Source organism: Limulus polyphemus, unplaced genomic scaffold (genome assembly GCF_000517525.1).
Source record: "Limulus polyphemus unplaced genomic scaffold, Limulus_polyphemus-2.1.2 Scaffold1462, whole genome shotgun sequence".
Lineage (NCBI taxonomy): Eukaryota > Metazoa > Arthropoda > Merostomata > Xiphosura > Limulidae > Limulus > Limulus polyphemus.
Window position 1 is genome coordinate 146,399 of NW_013667072.1, and position 21,165 is coordinate 167,563.

The 21,165-nt window shown below is 31.5% G+C and overlaps 1 protein-coding gene across 1 annotated transcript in view; it reads right to left on the minus strand.

Moving 5' to 3' along the window:
* Positions 1-292: 292 nt before the first annotated feature.
* The window catches only part of LOC106463694 (FERM domain-containing protein 4A-like), a 111,020-nt gene continuing 90,147 nt past the window's right edge, over positions 293-21,165 (minus strand). The window contains exons 13-24 of the mRNA XM_022391270.1: positions 20,107-20,248; positions 18,994-19,124; positions 18,244-18,372; positions 16,289-16,432; positions 14,040-14,127; positions 13,483-13,524; positions 12,769-12,878; positions 11,228-11,595; positions 8,641-9,292; positions 7,761-8,605; positions 2,546-2,692; positions 293-1,456 (exon numbers count right to left, since the gene is read on the minus strand). Coding sequence (XP_022246978.1) covers positions 2,548-2,692; positions 7,761-8,605; positions 8,641-9,292; positions 11,228-11,595; positions 12,769-12,878; positions 13,483-13,524; positions 14,040-14,127; positions 16,289-16,432; positions 18,244-18,372; positions 18,994-19,124; positions 20,107-20,248 — 2,796 coding nt within the window. The 3' untranslated portion in view covers positions 293-1,456; positions 2,546-2,547. The remainder of the gene's footprint in view (positions 1,457-2,545; positions 2,693-7,760; positions 8,606-8,640; positions 9,293-11,227; positions 11,596-12,768; positions 12,879-13,482; positions 13,525-14,039; positions 14,128-16,288; positions 16,433-18,243; positions 18,373-18,993; positions 19,125-20,106; positions 20,249-21,165) is intronic.

Here is a 21,165-nt window from a genome sequence, read left to right on the forward strand (position 1 = left end):
TGAAAGAATAGACCATTCCAAGCTTTTACTTGTTGTTAAACAACTGTTTAAACAACTCTATATATTTAACTGTATAGACTATTGTGTTACTTTTATATACAAAGTCTTTTTGCAAATCTTTAAGTTTTATGGTGTTAAATATTATAACAAGCAGTATAATGAAACTAGGGCCCTATGTTTTTAAACCTTCGGCAATGACAGATTAATGATAACCCTATTAAGACTTACAATACTGATGAAAGAAATAAAAGATTATGATTTTCGAAAAAGGGCAACTGAATTAATCCACCATCTTGTTGTTGGAGACGTGCTTTTGGAACTGATAGCGTAGATATGTAAATCTGTGCTAGCAGTTCAAAATCCTGTTTCTAATACCAGATAAACATTGTATTCTACAAAATAACACTAAACAGAAAATGGACAATAACAAATCTGTATTTTCCAAATATTTCATGGCATTTATGTGTACAAACACATATATTCAAACACTACATGCAAGGGTGTACAAAACAACTTTACAAGAATGAAATAAATAACCTTGCTCCAGCTGTTGGCTTTCATATGTCAAGATGTACATGATACCCTAAATAACCAAAACCCAAAAGTCTACAATGTTAGCAGACATGCAAACCAGATATACAATATATCTTATATACACACACACACACATATATATATATATTTATATATATAACCACACTGTTTGCCTAAAGTACACTGATCATAGATTTAAATGATCAGTTCATTAAAAAAAAAAAGATAAAATCATTATTTCAAAATGAGCAAATTCCATATTTCTAACTCTCCTTGAAGAGAATGTATAAAGGTACATTAAAGAATTAGGTTAAAATATAAACCTATTGTCTTTTTTGTTTAATAATTTAATATCTGATGAAAAGAGATTCAAAACTCCTTCACACACACACGAAAAAAATCTGTCGAAACAATTTTGTTGTAGCTTTGTGTATTCATTTTAGTACACGTGATCCCAGGCTGGAGTCAGAAGAGTCACAATAAGCACAGTTGACCCCATATTTAACCAGATGAGTTACATTAAGTACAGGGGATCCCAGATTGATATCACAGGAGCCACAGTAAGCACAGATGATTCTACATTGAAGACACTAGAACCATAGTAAACACAGGTGATCCTAAGTTGAAGACACAAGAATCATAGTAAACACAGGTGATCCTACGTTGAAGACATAAGTACCATAGTAAACACAGGTAGTCCTACATTGAAGGCAGGAGCCACAGTAACCACAGGTGACCATATGTTGAAGACACAGGAATCTAAGAAACACAGGTGATCCAACATTGAAGACACAGGAACCTAGTAAACACAGGTGATCCTACATTAAAGGCAGGAGCTGTAGTGAGCACAGTCAATTCTAGGTTGGAGACACAGAAGCCATAGTAAGCACAGGTGATCTCAAATTGGAGATGCCATTATTTCCTAACACAGAAAATACAATATATTAGTGCATGTAAGTAAATTACAGTGTTGTTTTTTTTATCTCTTGAAAATAAATGTGTGGAATGATATCATTTTATTTGTCAACGGTTGTTATAACACTTCTTTTTCACCAATGGTGATAAATAGAATGACCACCATATTTTTGGAAGCTCAGAAATTTACTGCAGTATTCAATAAAAATTGTAGCAACGGAAAACGTTTCATATGTTTTTAACAAATTCCACAATTACCACATGAAGCATACTGATCAATGCTAATAACAGTTCTTCTGTTAATGGATAATGCATCAAGCCAAGTGAGAACTAAACGCTTGCTTATGGAAGAAAGATTCAAGAGGGAGATCAGGAATACTATACTTACATATACTTGTGTGTGCATGTATATTCATAACTCCTTAACATTAATATATCCATACAGTATCTTTTTTTTCCTTCCAAATACCAAATCACATACACATTCTACACCTCTGTATATTCACAATCTTGCTCTCTACCTTTGTGAGCTCTTATCACTGACTGAATATCCATACTTCAGATCTTTGTATATTAATACCCATATGTGTACTAACACCCCAACTTATTCAAATCTACAGTACTTATACACCCTATTTTCACAATCTAACATTGTGTACTACATTTAACAAGAAACTGGTAGCAGTCATTTTTAAATGTGGAACATACAGTGAAGCCTTGCCAGTTATTAAACCAACACATTTTTTGAACAAAACTATAACAAAGTTAATATATCATTTTCTCAAATATGGATGATCTTCCAAAACACTGATAAACTACAGTTTTATATATTTATGTTAAAATCAAAATATGCCTCTCTAAAATATTGTGATTTGTTACCTTATATGCAATGATTTAAAAAAATTACTGTCAGATATATTATTTTCCATATTAAGGAATTTTGACTGAATTTTTATACCTAGTATTAAATGACAAAGAAATCTTTCAGAAAAAAAAAGTTAGCATTTCATATGTTTAGGTTACAAAGTGTAAATCAAAAGATCAAATATTTTGCTCTATCTGTATAAGGCTAGATAAAGAAGCTTCCGATAAATACCTTTATACTAAAGTAGCTTTTTTAACACTATCTTGATCTTCATACCATGCAAGCATTTCTTCATGAAAGTCTTGAGCTAAAGAAACGCAGGAAACAGGTTCTTCAAAAGAAAAACTGGTTTCGGGTGTCAGATCACTTTCTGTAATTCTGAAATAATCAACAGTGAACAAATTTCAAACCTAACAATTATAACCCATAAAAACATTATACTTTGAAACCATTAAAAAAATTTTGTCTTTGGTTATATTTATAGGAAGACAGAAATAATAGTTCATGAAAAATCTTTACAAATCACCAGTGTTGAAGGTAAAATTAGTACAAAATATGATAACTAGAAATGTTGTTATAATAATTAGCCATAAAACAAAGCATGAGAATTTATTGTTTTTTTAATAGTACAAACTTGCACTTTTACCATTGTACCATGAGTTAAATGTTTCCCATTTCATTTCATAATCCATATTTAAAATTACCTGCAAGCCAAAATATGTTACAAAACAACAAAGACCACTGTAATATTGGACTGATGAGCTAACTGCACTTTTCTGAAAAATAATGTTTGATACAAGTGCAGTTAGCTCATCAGTCCAATATTACAGTTTCTGAAAAATAATGTTTGAGATCAGTGCAGTTAGCTCATCAGTCCAATATTAGTTTCTGAAAAATAACATTTGATACAAGTGCAGTTAGCTCATCAGTCCAATATTACAGTTTTTGAAAAATAATGTTTGAGACCAGTGTAGTTAGTGCATCAGTCCAATATTACAGTTTCTGAAAAATAACATGAGATTTTAACTTATGAATTCTCAAGCTGTATTACTGAAATTATTAATATTTTTCTATTCATATTAAGTATTACAGTAGCTAATAGAACTACGTCTGTAAAATGTTCACACTAAACAATGTGTATAGTGAGTGTCTGAAATAGTACTATAAATGTATATTTCGTTCAGTTTCCAACACAATAATGGATTACTCAGTTGCTGTAAAATGGTTGAGGTAAACAGATATTAATTTCATTCTTTCACAGCAAATTCTTTATCATAACCTGTTTCACCACCAATGTCATGTCATAAGTGTCTGCAAATATATCACTATAGCAATTACGAAATGACTTATGTGTCACATGAAGTTTTAACAGGTGTCAGTGCTAATGCCATCTGTGTCACTTCCACCATCTTTATTTTCAATTATATTTGATTAGGAAATAGGCAATGTCAGTGCTTTCTCTGAAAAATCCTGTTGAGTTTTTAAAACTGTTACTTTAAAATGAGGATCCATGAAAGGAGTTAAGGTGAAATCTGAATTTCCTTGTATTCCAGTAAAGTCCAGGTTCAAGTCCTTCTGTCTCGAGGATGCTCTCTCTGTTCCAAGTCAAAAGTGGCTTATGTTGTTCTTTGGCAGACAGAGGTGAAAATAAGAAATATTTTGAATAACTTCTGAAACTAGAGTGTTTGGAGTAGTTCCTTCAAATAATTGTGACATGTTTCTGCTGATTATTGTTGAGTGTCATTACATGTTTATCCTGTTCCAAAAGTCTTTCAAGGAGATAGTACATTATATTCCAACTGTTATCTGTACATCTACAAATTTCTCTTGGGGCATATTTAAATCATTTTATATATACATTAATTTTATGCATGCTCAGGGCAAGTAGTTAAAACTTGTAATGATCTTTTTACTGACTGTTATGAGATCAACTATATCTCACCGAGATTTCAGAGCATTTTTGATCTTAAACTGTGATATTTGGAGAACATATAGTTCATTTGAAAACCCAGTTTCACTAGAATCCTTCTTAATATTTACTCCAATGTAGCTTATGTACGTATTAGACTTTCCAACTTTTTTCATTATAGCATCACCAGTAGGGCTTCAAGAAAAACACTGGACACTAAGAACAGCTTGTTATAAATCCATACATTCTATGATCAAATGTCCTGTGAAACTAATATAACTGTTGTTTGTTGTTGATATCTATTATTAGAAAAATGGCAGTCATTTGAAATTGACCAGCATTTGTAGTTTTTCACCTTTTACATATAACTGGATCACTTTTGTTAGATAAACAAGTTTTGCTTGGTAATATGTAATTCATCAAGCACATAAACCCTTCATTATACTGACTGCACAATGCAACTGTAACATAATGATCATTAACGTCCCTGAGATATTTTTGTTGTTTTTTGATAACCCCCTCTGAATAGTAAGCACCTTGGAACTTGAGTTTCACCTTATGTATTAGATCCAATAGATTTGATAGTTTGTTGCTAATTATTGAAGTCTTGAGCATGCTTATTTTACACGTGGTTGTGCACTTTACTTTCAGTAAGTACTTTGAAGTAATCCCACACAGAACGATTTGCACCTGAAACCACTCATGGTAATCAGTGAATTGCTCTTCATACACTGAGAGCAGTCATTGACTACGTTAAAGTCTCAGAAATATAAGATATCACTCTTCATGTCACTGATAGCAATTATCAATACAGTAAAGGTCTCAGAGATGTAAGATATCAGTATATCACTCTTCATGTCACACACAGTAATCATCAAAGTCTCAGAGATATAAGATATCAGTATATCACTCTTTATGTCACTGATAGCAATTATCAATAAGGTCAGTCTCAGAGATATAAGATATCAGTATGTCACTCTTCATGTCACTGATAACAATTATCAATAGTCAAAGACTCAGAGATCGGTTTGTGCAAATAAAAGATCTTTGCATGTCTTGTTTACTGACTGCTGCTATGACAACATCTATGACATGTTATAACTCGTGTATATTGCAGAACATACTACATAAAGGTGCACCAATACGGATATTTATTATCCATTCAGAAAAGGTATTTTAAACTACTAAAACAAATTAAAATTTAACCTATAGGTGATTTTTTTCTGATTGCCTTTATAACAAAAATTCATAAATAGTTCTTAATTGGTGCAGAAAATAAATCAAACAAATAACAGTCATTAAAAAAAGGTTAAAAACACTTTGCATTAGTGTTTATAGAAACCTTAGCAAAATAAACACACACACACAAATTAACTTTTGAATTGTACCTGTAACTATCATTAGTTTATAACAGAAACTTTATACAGGTAAATTTTATCAACTTCACTGGAAGAAACATTCAGCATAAATCTATTCAATTTATTCAACAAAATTCAGTCTGACAACTTTGCTACTTCAAAACATAAATACAGACAATTTTTGGCTTCAAAACACAATGTGAATATGCTCGCAAGCAATGCAAATGAATATAGAAAAAATATCAAAAGAAACTGATATGGTACATTCTGTAGCAGTAGTAATAAAAAAAAGATCATAATTATACTCATGGTTTCAGGATATATTTAGTGTAACAAGTCTAGGAATGGAAGGTTCTTGTTCACAAAATGCAATATTTCTACTTTATTGTACATCAGCCTGTTTCTCTTCTCATCCAACATTCACCACAACAATGCAGGGGGCAGAAAGAAACATCCATGCAACTTCAACCAAAGTAGGAAAACAAGCCTTTGTTGCTCTCCCAGTATTGCAGTTTTTATGCACTTCTTGGAAACATGGGCTCAGTTAGATAAATGTTTCTGAAACACAACACTGTTTTTCAATCTGTCAATTTCCATCCCAGCAGTGCTTTTCTCTATTATTGTGTCATACATTGAACTCAGGGTACTGCCAAGTTTATAGAAAAGCTGACATCCACTTGTTTTGGTTTCTTTGTGACAAGTTCTTTGGTAGTTGTGTGTTTCGCTTTCATTTGTTCCAGGTGTGTCAACAACATTCACATAGCAAACAGCTTTTCGTCAGTGTTGGTAAAGTACCTGTACTTTGGATCCAGCAGGACTGTAATTCAATAGAAGGGTACTGATTCAATTTCATCGAACTGTATTTCAAAGACCTTCAGTAAAATCCCATGGTATTGAATCTGTAACTTTGTTCAAGTCTTTTTAAAGCCAATATGGATAGGATAACATCAGAAGCAGAGGTGGAAGAGGAACTTACTTCACGTGTTAGTTCTTCAAAGGGCACTAGGACTATTACTACTCTTTCAATAAATCTCCACTGATGCATGGTAAGGTTTGCAGGGATTTAATAATCAGAAGCACAGGATCCAAGAGCACATTTCTACTCCAAAAGGCATTGCAGCATGTAGTAAATGCTGTTCCACCTTGTCCGTATATCCTGCTGTAACCTCTTGGAAGTCATTCCAAGCTCAACCTGTACCACTTGCAGATGAGAGTAGGCTGACAGTGTTTGAAGTGGCCACAATTTTTCATCCAATAGCCAGTATTTTGGGTTGGGCATGATACACTGTGATAACACACCTTCATTCACAATAAGCTAGAGTGTATATACTACACAAGGCAAGCGTGGCAAACTGCTATATAGAATTGCCTTCATAATGTTTCTTTCATTATCCCTGATAATCACTTGGGTACATGAAATTTTCCATGTTGCAAATATTTTGTCAAAAAGATGTTGAAATGGCCTCTGTCCAATGGAACCACTGAACTCATATGCTTGTCATACTGTCTTCTGTTAATAGTAATTCATATCTACCTATTGTGCAGTTAAACTCAGCATTGACACCAGCAACATATCAGAACTCCATATATAAATAATAAAGTTTAGTGCTGATACATGGTCATCTTCAAGGAAAGTTTGTTAATCCAAGCATTTGACTTTTCTAACACTGAAAATGTATTTCCAATAGGTACTTAAAAAGGGCAATTTACAGTTTTGGCAGTGCAGCATCAGACATAAACCTTGGCTGAAACTGTTACATCTCTATAATTTTCACACCATTTAAAAACATACTGACCATTCTGTATCTGTGTTATTGAAGTTAAGCACAATTTCACAAAGCAAGAAACTGAAATTTAAAATATTTCACTATTATTCATGTGTATGACTATTCAAGACTCATGTTTAAAGTTTTAATTATCAATCAGTTAGTAAAGGTTGATCATGCAACCAATTTAGCAGTAACATTTTATACTGGTAAGAGAATCAATTATTCGGCAATTATAAAACACTGGTGTTTATACATGCCATTTGGTGTACATTGAATCTCATAAGAAGTTAATCCACAAAAGCAAACAAAATTGTGAGACTGTCACTATCTAAAGAAAACTGACTTTCTTTGATCACATATTATTACTTCACTAAAACAAGTATGATATGGCACAGAAAAAAGTGTCTTACCTAGTAGAGAGTTCCACATCAACAGGAATAGGGTTGATAAGAGAATGTACTGCCTGAGGCTGGGGTGAGAGAAGGGGTTGACAGAATTCTTTTTGTGGGCTGTTTTGAGGAGAGGGATCTCCAAATCTCTGCTGGTTTTTAAAACAGTTTGTAACAACAGGAGAGAGCTGACTCATAGCCGAGTCTGGTTCGGGACCAAGTAACATTTCACTTGCGAAATTTGCCTGGCCTGGTTGTTGACCAGAAGCATTAGCATGAAGGTTCGACAAGCTAGTGTGTTGACCACTAGCAGAGTTTTGTTTGCGATGCTTGGTACTATATTTGTAGAAGTCTGATATCTCGTAAGGCTTAGTCTCTTCCCAGTAAGGCTGGAAATGTCCCATACTAACAACATTCACTTCTATGCCTGCCTTGTGTGATGAAAAAGATGGAGGTGGAGGTGAAAATGACAAATTGTTCTCCATAATCACTGCCTTATGTGGAGATAAAGTATTTTCTGTGCTGCTCTGAGAGAAGGGTTGGGATATAAAAGGGACTTGTGGCTTGGCCACTTGGGCACCTGTCACCACTGAAAACTCTTCCTTATGCTGTGAAAGGTTATTTATTGGTTCTAGAGGCTCAGCATTTGCACTTATTAATTGAACTACTGGTGGATGGACACTACTAGAGGAGCTAGTTCGGTTTTCTTTGAACTTAGATTTTCTGGGAGGAAGTGGTGAATCTAACGAAGTTTCCACCCAGTCTTTTGTTTTGGGCTTGGGGGAAAGATTATGAGAAGACCCTGCATGAACATCATCAATTTGAGCATCTTTCAGTGAAAATTGTCCCAAAGTACAGTCATCATAAACATAAATGTCTTTATACAACTTTGGACTTAATGTATTAAGATAACAAGGAAACGGGGAATCTTGTGATCAACTTGATGCACGCATTGAGAGTCCACAGTCTGCTTACTTCTAATAGTATAGTTCAATTCAGGTTCACTAACATGCAGGTTTTCCACATACTTATATTGAGCAACAGATTGAGTCAGAGGACAGTTGCCCAACTTGTTCTCGGAGATGGAATGTTCAAGGGATTCATGGGACGTATGGTGATCATCAAATACAGGATAGTCTTCATCTGGATGATAGGCAAGACTATCCAAACTTCTGGAGTCTGGCTTAGAGGAATTGTGATGTTTTTTAGGATGATGATAGGAGCTATGATGATGATGATGATAAGGAAGGGTATTTACAGTCCTCTGACCTTCTTCCAATGTACGAAGATAACAAAGTCTTTCATCATAAGAAGGAGATACTTTCACGGTGGGTCGACATGGAATATTTTCACTGGCATGACGGGTTTTGCGTTGCCGGACACTGCTTCTATGACGGGTCTCTAGACTATTGTGCCGTGACATGAGACCCAAGTCTTGTACTTCTGAAGGACTCAGAACTAACATATCATCCTGAGTGTCAAAAGCCTGGCTTGTACGCTGAGTTGGAACACTGTACAAATTTGAGCTCTCCAAATTCAAACTGGACTCAAATCTAGGAAAATAACAACGAGTTCATAACTTTAAGCTATCTTTGCAAATTGAACAACACTTTTGTTTGAATTAGAGAGTAAAATGTGTTTAACATTGCATACCAAGAAAAAGATAATGATAACTGTGATTTTGAATTCCATAAACTAACTTTTGACCATAAAAAGCAATGAAAAAAATATTTACTTGTTTGAAAAGAATTCCTAAACAAATTAACCATAAAAGTGTCTTTACATATGTAATTTACTTTTCTGGCATCAATTGATTTGCAGGAGTAATACAACATACAAAGAAAAATGTGTAATAAAATGATTCCACTTGCCGATTTGTTTATTTTATAAATAATCATGTCTAGATTAACAGCATTCTAGTCTCGTGAAAAATCAATTGCAAAAAGAACATTTCTATCTATATAAATGCAAGAACGTGCTAAGTCACGACTAACATGAAGTTGTAGGCTATATAATTATCAATACTAATATCAAGTTTTGTCACACAATAATGGAATGTTTTTGTCAGTAAAATAACATATTCAAGTCTTCCACATATCATTCCTAGTTCCCATTTCTCTAATTCATTTGTTCATAATGTTGATTTGCATGTACTAAAAAAAGCTATTTTTTATTTTACTGTTGCCTACTTGCTTTTTATTTTTTTAGAGAAACAGTTAAATATATACTCCATTATATATTTAATTCAATGTACAAGGGCACCAATCTCAAGGTGGGGGAAGCTACAGCTTAGTTGTCATTAAGGGGGCAGATGACTTCTTATAAAGGTCAATTCACGATCATATATATACACACACTAATGTACCTCTGCAGGGTCCCCGAAAATGTTCTGTTTCAAGAGTGAATAAAACCAAAATTAAAAGTAAAAATATTTTTATTTCTTGCTTTGAAGTGCACTTCAGTAAAACTTACAATCATCAAATGTGTTACTTTGCCAAATTTATTTACATGTCTGTTATGGAGCTGTATTTTTAACTTAAGAATATATGTTTTGGTTAGCATCCACCGGTTAGCTTGTGCTAACTTCATTTATTTCTTAATTCTCTTCCTTTTTTTCTGTTTTATTAAGAGCAACTAACTTTTGACATGACTGCAGACAGTAAATTGTAGATTAGATTTAAAGACATTGTGAGTTGAGCATCAGTATCTGTTCCTACTTTTTTTTTTACTTCACATTTTATTTGAGGAATAAGGCTTGTGAAATAAGATGTTAAATCTGATAAATGCTGTATCTCCACTAATGTGTTGGTCATACTGTCAAATAACACTTTTACCAGAATACATTTAACTTTATCCACACTGTAGTTTACTCAAGTGTTCTTTCTTTCTCTCCTTTATGTACAATGCTTTTTTCCCTGGAATTTCATAACATTTCATTTTCCTGCATGCACTAATATAACTTAATTTAATATTTATTTTCTGTTAGACATTTTAAATGTTTTATCTTTATCATAAAAATTATTAAAAGCGTTTTTTTATAGTTTTCTTTTAAATGCTTTGGGAACAAGTTGAATGCGTACATCATGAATAGATTTTCATTAACATCTGTTTGATCAATTGTATACTCTCTCATACTTCACACATAATAGGAATACTCTATACCTGATTAAAAATGTTCCTCTCTTTTATTTTTCTTACAGAAAAGTTAAACAAATTTTTTAAGTTAATTTTTAGTGAGATATTTATGTCTACAACACCAGATATTTCAGTAGTACTGCTTGAAAACATAAATGTCAATAATTTATTTATTTTTTTACGAAAGATATGTTGCTGTAGCTATATGTTTCATAATCAGTTTGCTTCTGCAATAAGTCTCATCATAGTTAAAAACAAATGGAATGAAACAAAAAAACATAATAATCCCAGTTTAAAATATTTTTTGTCAAAATAATTGACTGGTGAAGACTTGATTGCTTTGTAGTACTAACCTGTTTTGATAAGGACTCCTCAAAAACGGACCACTTCCTCCACTGGTGCTAATGTTATCATATGAATCTGAACCAGCTGAAACTGTGGACTGTGATCCAGGCCTTGTATAATGCTCATTATGGCTTGATGGCCTGCTATGATACACAGGTCTAATCTTTGATCTCTGGTTGCCAAGGCTGTGAGAAGATCCTCGTGAAGAACATGAGCGAGAAAATGGACTAGCTGGTGGCATGGTACTAGACCCACTAATATGAACTGGATGAGACTGTCGAGATTTAATAGGGCTAGGTGGGGCAGAATTTGGTGTTGCTGAAAGTTGTAAGGATGAAGACGAAGAACTTGGTACAGGAGATGGAACTTTGATTGGCTGTTTTGAAATACCAAATACAATTTGTTTCTTAAAGTGAAGTACATACTCATGATTTAAAAAAAAGATAACACTTTAATGGAAGTATATCATATAACACTTGTGTTTGTATATCATTTTGTTGTGATTTTCATTACATTATAGCCATATGATAGAAGAAAACAAGTTTTTTTTATTATTTTGTGTACAGAGGGTTAATCACGCTTCAGGAGAATGATTTTCATATCCTAATTTGCTTGAATGCTGCCACAGAATTAAAACATGGTAGCAAAAGTGACATGTTTGATTTTATATATATATATTAAAAATAAAATAATAATAATTTCTAAACCATATGACACAGCAATGCAACTATGATAGTCTTCTGGCTAAGCATAAAGTGTCACAGCCTTTTATGAGGAATCTTTATAGCAAGATAGTAAAATGATACAGATCCAAAGGACACAACATCTCCAGGAAAGAATCTTTCAGTGCTCTCTGTGGTAGGGAAAAAACTCCACAGAGGTGTTTATGGCAGCAATGGGTCCAAAAACCATACTCTCAATCCAATTCAGGGCAATTTCATTAACCATAAAGTGAAGATTGTGGGTCACAAAAGAAAACTCTCCAACTTTAAAAAAAAAATTGAGCTTAATCAAGAAATTCTTCCTATCTCCATTAAAAAGTTAATTAAGAACATGAGAAGATATCCAAGAAACTGGGATAATAAAAATCGTATTGATCACACAAATTCGTCATGATTTCTGAAGCACTTTCATACCTTTGATCTGCATAAGCATGGTCTTGAAAGCTGACATCCACTTACAGTGGAAGTTTTGAGGAATGTTTGTCAAGATCATAACCATCAGACTGAAAACAATCAATGATGGAGGAAACAGTTTCCAGGGCAGCACACAAATGCCATTCTTATAAGGTGTAATTAACCCTCAGTAACAAAATTTAAGGTAGTTAACAGACATAACTGACTATAATGAGAGCCCATGCAGTTCATTGAAAAATAAAACAAAAGCAACACGCAAATAAGGAGCACACCTTGTGATCTATCCAAATGCAAGTTTTATTAAGTACAACTTACAAAAAAATATTTCTTTTTCTCCTTAGAACACATGTAATAAATTTATTTGCTAAATAAATAATCCTTAGTTGTAAAAAAAATAAGAAAAAAATGCTTACTGCTAAAACTCTGTTAACTTGATTGTTAGCTTCTTCCAACTTGTTAGGTCTTGGTGATAATGTTATGTTCAGGTCTGATAAGTTAACAGACTTCTCTGGAAAGCCCATTTCTGGAAACAGAGAAAAATTAAGTGAAATGTTAGTTCAAACTATTTTCCTTTATAATGAGGAATTCTGGATTTTTATAAATGTTTATGCACATTCATAATAGTCATAGAAACAAAGGAAATAGTTTTCTAAGTATAAAAGGTCATTGTGACGAAGGTTGGTCAACTAATACAGTTTCCAGCGTTAAACTACAAAAAATGTATATATATATATATACAAAAAGGTTGAACTTTCCTAATTTCAAATTTAATGTGAATTTTTACCCATCTTCATGGAAATTTGCAACAGTTTGTAATGGTACACTCTTTAAACAGTGGAACTTATCACTAATACAATAAAGTATGAATCCTGACAACTACAACAAAAATAGTCCTTCTTAGGGCTTGCCAATATACTAACACCCATAAAGTAAAATGTAAGCCAGTTAGTAATTCGTAATAAATCCTGGGAACTATAACAAAAATATAGTCCTTCTTAGGGCTTTGCCCATAGACTAACACCTAAAAAGTAAAATGTAAGCCAGTTAGTAATTAAGCAAAAGTTAGTCAATTAATAAATAGATTTAGGCAAATATATGGTTTACCAATCAAGACAATGAAAACTTACCATTATCATCTGTAGAATGACTCATACTGTCTTCACTAGCCTCTGTGAAGATATATATATATATATATACATATATAATAAAAATGAAGACAAACAAAAATCAGTGTAATCTCAGTAGATCATCACAAACAAAAATCAGTGTAATCTCAGTAGATCATCACAAACAAAAATCAGTGTAATCTCAGTAGATCATCACAAACAAAAATCAGTGTAATCTCAGTAGATCATCACAAACAAAAATCAGTGTAATCTCAGATCATCACAAACAAAAATCAGAGTAATCTCAGATCATCACAAACAAAATCAGAGTAATCTCAGATCATCACAAACAAAAATCAGAGTAATCTCAGATCATCACAAACAAAAATCAGTGTAAACTCAGATCATCACAAACAAAAATCAGGGTAATCTCAGATCATCACAAACAAAAAGCAGTGTAATTTTAATAGACCACTATGAAAATTAAATATTAGAAGTTTCTGATATGCATGCTAAATACTAAAAATTGATTTATGCTTTTATGCAAGAAAGAATTTAAGTTTAGATTCTGATCTTACCACCATCTGAAGAATGCTTGGTACATTTTGCTCGTAGTCCCTCAGTCTGTTTTCTAAGCACTTCCAGTCTCTTTTCCAATTCTTCCAGCTAAGCCACAAAAATCATACACAAGATGCAAATCTTACATGTTACAAACTATTTTTAATGCAGTCAAAGTAATAAATCAAAATTTGAGACTGCTTAAACAGTTTGATAAAGTTTATCTTTTATGAACTTGGCTAGGTTTCACAGGTTGGTCTCATTAACTCTTTCCATCATACCTTTTCCTTCTCACAGAGGAAATACTTCACCAAAGTGCATATAACTTAGTACAAGCTTCCCACAATGTATCAAGTTTTGACTTAAAAATATCCACATAATTTGATTTAGTTTTTCTATAATAGTTTATGTTGTAAAAGTTTGAAAATTTTGCTGAGAGACACCATTTTCAATAAAACAAAAACAATAATATGTATTTTTTTTGTTTACCAGAAAGTTCCATTTCATACATCCAATTAGTTTCAACTTGACTAATATTCATTAACATATTTATTTTTATACTCTAGTTTGCAAATTACACTAGTTACCACTAGTGGCTATAAATTGTAAAAAAAACACACCACAGAAACTGACAAAGATTTATCGATGACATATGACCTAAATTAAAAATTGAGGTAGGCAAGACCAGGTAATGATATTTTTTCTAACAATATTCTTAGTCATAATCAATTTATGTTTAATAAATACACTTTCTTTTCAATAAATTTTAAGTTCTTTTACTTATTTACATTGTTTGAATATAATGAACAGATTTTGAGTTAGCAAAATATTACTTGATGTCTTTTCATAGAAGAAAACTTATGTAGTTTTCAAACAAATATAATTTAATACAAAATATTTTCAGGAATAAAAAGAACATCTAAAAATTCCCAGATGTGTGTTTATTTCCTAAGTGTTCTAAACTTCCTATTAGATTTTGTTGTTCATCTCTTCACTAATTTATCACTTTTATATGAAACTATAAATTACTTCTCACTCCACTTATTTACTGTACATTGATGTAAATAGTCTGTAATTTAATCATATTTAAATTTTGCCTGCGGATGCCTTGAAAGCTGAGTTTCATTAGTTTGAGGTCATAAAAGTGTGGGAAATCCAGAGGATGTATCAATAAAATTCAAAGAAAGAGAAGAAAATTCCCAAGAGAAACTGATAATTGTATTCTCAAGGGACAACTATTTCTTAACAAATATATACCTATGCTTTGGGAAGGGGAAAAAATTTCTAAATAAATTTATATGTGCATTTTTTACAGACTAGACTCCTTGGAGCTGTGTATAACTAAGTTTTAACATTGCAAATAACATTAAACAAATGTTACAAAATGACAATTCAAAAATATATCTGAATAAAAAAATATTAAAATAAAGTTAGAATTATTATTTTCTACTTAAAACTTTGAAATTTGATATGCACTCAATACCTAAAAGGTGTTTGCTGGGCTAAGCACATGATTATCCATAAAAGAAATATGATTATTTAATGGAATATCATATATACAATACCTTGCTTACATAATCTGAAATGTGTGTAACACAATATGCATGTTGCGTTATGTAAGCTATTTCAAACCTTGGTATAGAAACAATGAAAAATTGTTGAGATAAAGATTTAAAAAAACAAAAATCAGAGATGTTTTTTTGTGTTTCTTTCTTACCAATATTTGATAACAGAAATTGCCAGTTAAATCTTATCAACCTCCAAACTCTAACAGAAAAATAAACAATACTGCTGTCTGTTTATTATAATTTCTATTATCCTAGAAGCTTCAAATAAATATTTTTATATACTAGTTCACAAAGTTCATCCTTCAGTTTCCTTAATATTTTCACAAACAGCCTGAAACTGGGGATAGATCTTGAGCAAGCCAAAAAAGAAGTTGGTTTTAGTAATGATAGGAAGCAACTCAAACATCTTTATTGAAGTAAATAATTTCTTTATAGTTTGTATGATTAAAGATGACTCTTTCTTTGGTACTAATTCAAATCTGGTAATTGGACTGCTGGAAATCAAATGCTATGGTTAACAAAATTTAAAATGTTTTGCAGTGGCATCTTTTAAAGTCTATGTCAACATTAATATATAAATAGCAGTTACAAACTGTTCAACTGACTTTTTGTAATACATTTGCTCAACTAATTATAAATAAAACAACTGCACAATAGAAACAAATCTGACCGCAAACAGAGAGTACAAAGTTAATTCTAACCTTTCTTTGTGATTGATGACAGGCAGCACGTCTCTGTTTCCTGACAGTCTTCGTAGCACTCACATCATTAGCAAGCTGTAATGCTGCACTGGTTATCTTGCTCTGGATTTCATATTGCAGTTCTAGCTTTTCTAAAGCTTCTTCCTATTAACACCAAAAGAAAGTGCAAACATTCATCATATGTATATATATATATTTTCTCAGTACTTATATATTTTGAAAAAAAAAAACAACAAAAAAACTCTAATTTTAATTCTGAAATGCACACACATATATATATATTACTTTTATTAAAATGTCTCACTAGTGATTCTGGTTACACACACCTCCTGGTGCTTTTCCAAGTGAGAATTTTCCTGCACCTTTTGATAGAGTAAAATTTAGTGTCATAGTGTCAAACATATTCAATATATATATAAATAACAACTTCCACCCCCAGCTCAAAAGTGGTTACTCTTGTATCAATTTTCATAACCTACCTGGTTATGAAAAAATTATTCAACCTGTACAGTAAAAGATTTCAAGAAGGTTGGGCAGACTGTGAACTGCTTGGTTTAAATTTTAAGGATTTCAAATTTCACAAACAGCTGATCCATACTGTATATCAACACAGTACTTTAAATAATAACATTGATTTTCCTACTTTTCAGCTTCTATTCAACATGAAGTATAGATGCTAACCCTAGATAATATCAAGTAGCAATGGCAGCCTAAAAAATTTGAGATCTAAGCAGAAAAGAAGGAATGATTTAATTTCTGCAATCACTTTCCCAGCTAGAGTAATGTTGAAATCTGCAAAGTTGAGCATATACAAAATTCATGATTTTCACTTATTTCAAACGATTTAATTTAAGACCAGTCAGCACAATATCTGCAGCACTCACACTTGGCAAGAGTTCAGCATCAGAATGCCATTTATAATTTTGTGGTTAATATTTTTTTGTGTCATTTTAACCTGTAGTTTACTTTATGTATTATGTAGCTATTAAACTTACCTGAAATTTGTTCTGTTCTAGTTTGTTTTTTTTTCTTTGTGTGTGTTCCTGACTTTTGAGGTATTTCAGTATTAGAGTTGTATCTCAAAATGCCAAAGTTCTAAACTGGGATGAAATTTCTTCTTATATTGTCATTGTTGTGATTGTTTTTTTATACTATTTTCACCTTTACTTTATGGATATCATTGAAATATTAAAATTACCCATGACTTGTGTTTTTATGTCTATTTCTTTTTGAGGGTGGTGTCCTGATATGGAACTCATTTCCTGTGCTTTTTTGGATAGACACTTTTGACTACATAGAGTTCATTTCAGCATCTTTCCAATGAAACTAATATGGCTATTCCAAATTCTGAATATAATATAATTTTTGAATGACCAATATTTTGTTCAGCGTGACAAAAATATATGAATCTGGTTTAGTACAGCTGCACAAGTACAAACAGTCTTAAAGGTAATTTTGTTTCATTTCATCCCCCAAAACAAAATATATACTCACAAAATGTTAAATAAAAATTGAAACTTTGTGATTATAATGGCATAATCAGGGGCTAAAAACCAGAATTATTCTGCCAAAATGGGAACAGTTAGCATATCTGCAATGAGGCATAAAAATGTGTCTGAACAAATACTAATAAAACAAAATTACCTTGATGATAATAATAACAAAGAAAAACTCAAAAACATGACATCCACTAATTTATAATATGCAGCACTAACCTTTAAACTGAAAAATTATTTGAATTGATTATTTCTTTAAATAACTTTAAAATCAGTACAAATTTTAGAATCACTTGAATCGTAGCATCAAAACAAAAATATCAATAATGTAAAATAAACCCATATTCAAAAGGTTAATATAATTTGCATACACTTATTTAGGAAAATGAAACACTACTATTAAGCAACCGATCACTTGGGTAATTACTATGAAACACAAACTCAATAAAACTAAATCACCTCTTTAGACTTCGCCTTACTGATCAGTTTATCATTAAGTGTGAACGTGGTTCCCACTCTACGCCTTATTGTGGGTGGAAGTTCTCCAGGAGCAAGTGGCATTTCTGGAGGTAGCTCACCTGTCAGTTCCTACAATTGAATATGACAACACCTATTAACCCGTTTCCTCTTTTCTCATAATTTAAAAGGAAACAATTGTGTCACTATCAGTTCCTATATTTAGATATGACAGCATTTATTATCCTATTTCCTTATAATTTAATAACAAAAGGTTTTGCCATTGTTAGTTCATAGATTTGAATATTTAATTCTGTTTCACACCAACCCTTTTTAATAGTAAACATACTTTGTCCACATGTGTAATGATCTTTGTTTTTTAAATTAAGATTACTTTAAAATACTAATTCATTTATTCTCAGTTTGTAAAATTGTTTTCTAAAAGCAAAACTAACAAAAATGTAAAAGCGATTATTACAGAAAAATTAACCATAAAATTCAGGTGTTGCATAATATAAGGTATTATGAAAACAACATATCTATGAGACAATTTTCTTCTTAAGTTACTAAATATCAAAATCAGATATTAGTCTCTCTTAATTGAAAAACTGTCTCAAATGCCAATAACTTACTAAAACATATTACTTAATATTACCCATATTTCATTTCAAAATAAAATTCCATTATACTAATTAATGTGGACTATTCTGAATGTGATCATGGTAAGATTCAGGTACAGAAAGAGCCTCCTACCCCTTCCTTTATGCAAAGTGCTCTGAGATCCTCTATCTTCTTCTTCAAGGTCTCCTCGAGAGCCGCTTTTCTAGCCTTCAACACACCCAACATGTCTTGTTTGATTAAATGACTCTCTTCACTCTGTTCGTCTGCAAAAAGCCAGAAATAATCTCAAACTTTTCAATACATATAGAAAATACATCCCTATAATTCAGCAAGTGTTGTACAATATCAGTAGGAAAGAGTTCAAAAACAGGTATTCATCAACTTAAAAAAAATATCAATTAATCCAACATAATTTTCTCAAACATTTAGTGCACATTACCAGAAAGACCACTGACAAATATCTGTCATTATTAGAATGCAATAAGAACAAAAAACAAAACATTTTTGAGTAGGTTTTGTATCTTTCTAATAGTAAATAAGAATTTCTAATAAAAAAAAAGTAAGCTAATAAGATACTTAAAATAACATATAAGTTAATGAAAACAATGTAGTAGAACAATCCGATTATAAATAGTTAAAGTATCCATCAGTAATGATTGGAATGCATTGAGTAGCCAGTTAGAAACCCTCACTAAGAACATCCAATTCAAAATTTTGTTTCTTTAATTGAGGAGGAAACATTTAAAAGGTTAGTAATAAAATACAAATTTATAATTGAAAAGGCCTATGTGTTAAAAAAAATCAGTTTTATACTACTACCCTGTTGTGGTATAGAAAATGACCACAGTTTGTTTTAAACAAAAATCAAGATTATATTAGCAGCTTAATAGTATCAGAGAAGAAATACAATAACCATACACTTTCAGAAAGCCCACTGCATCATGTTTCATGATATCTGAAGAAAGTTATGGATTAACACCAGTGCCTGAAGCATCATTTTTCATGGTATCTGAAGGAGGTTCTGGGTTAACACTATTGACTGGAAAGTTATATTTTATGTCCATCTCAAATGCTACTACTGATCACTTCAGCTCCCAAGAAAAATATTTTTTTTGTTACATATTGCAAATACAGTTTCTAACTACATATATACCAAAATACTAGCACATACCTATAATTATCATACAATATAAAGTATAACCACAGCTTTTATTTCTAATCAAAACTTACAAAAGTTGAATTTACCTTCAGTTTTTAGTGTTGGAAGACTATGTGAACTGGCACTGCGGCTTAAGTTGGATGTTGAGCTATTTGAGGATAAGGACTGCACACTACGTGATAGATCTGCAGCTATCTCTGCAAGGCTACGAACTATGCTTACTCGACTCTAAAAAAAAATTACTGCCTTATATGCACTGTTTTCATTATATTTAATACATTTATTGTATTCAGGATTCTAAAACAAAGTTTTATTTAACTTACATTAGTCTGTTAAAAAATAATCTCAATAACTAGTAGTGGCTAACTTTATAGCACTTTAACTAGTCTCCTGTTTCTTTACAGTACCATAAAAACAATTTCCAGTTTTTATAAGGTTTCCTTCTAATCCACTTAACAAACTGTTGTGAAAAAATCGTGTATCTTAGTAACTTGTGCAAAAGCAAAATCACTATAATGTAATGATGTCACAACTTAATATATTTTATAATCACATCATGAATGCCTCAAGAACATATATTGTACACATTCTTCTTCTTTATATACTAATAACTTCAAGGAATTTAACTTTTGAAAACAAATTACCATTGATATTATAAAATGAATTTTTTTTCATGAATTAAAAAAGTACCACATGAAAATTTTGTTTAGTCTAATACTGAGATATTGGAGTCTACTAAGCAATTTTTAAAAATAGAATGATAGAATATAAAATATTTCAATAATATGAACTTCAGGAGAGCAAGATATATTCACAAGGAGGAGAATAATATAATAGTAAGGCAATATATCTGGTCAACATTACAAATCTTAATCCTTCACAAAGAAATTACTCTATATGTTAATGTCCTCCAGATAACACTTACTGCTCATTCCCAGTAACAAAACTTATAATGAAGTCAAAAGTCAACATCCTTAAAAATGGAATTTACCATAAAAAAGTGCCGAAAGCAGTTCAGCCACGAGTTTCAATAATTATCAAACTATATTTGGATACTTAAAAACAACAAATTTAAAAACTCTTACAATTTTGCAAATACATTAAAGAAATAGGTAGAAAATATATATACAACAACAACAAAAAAC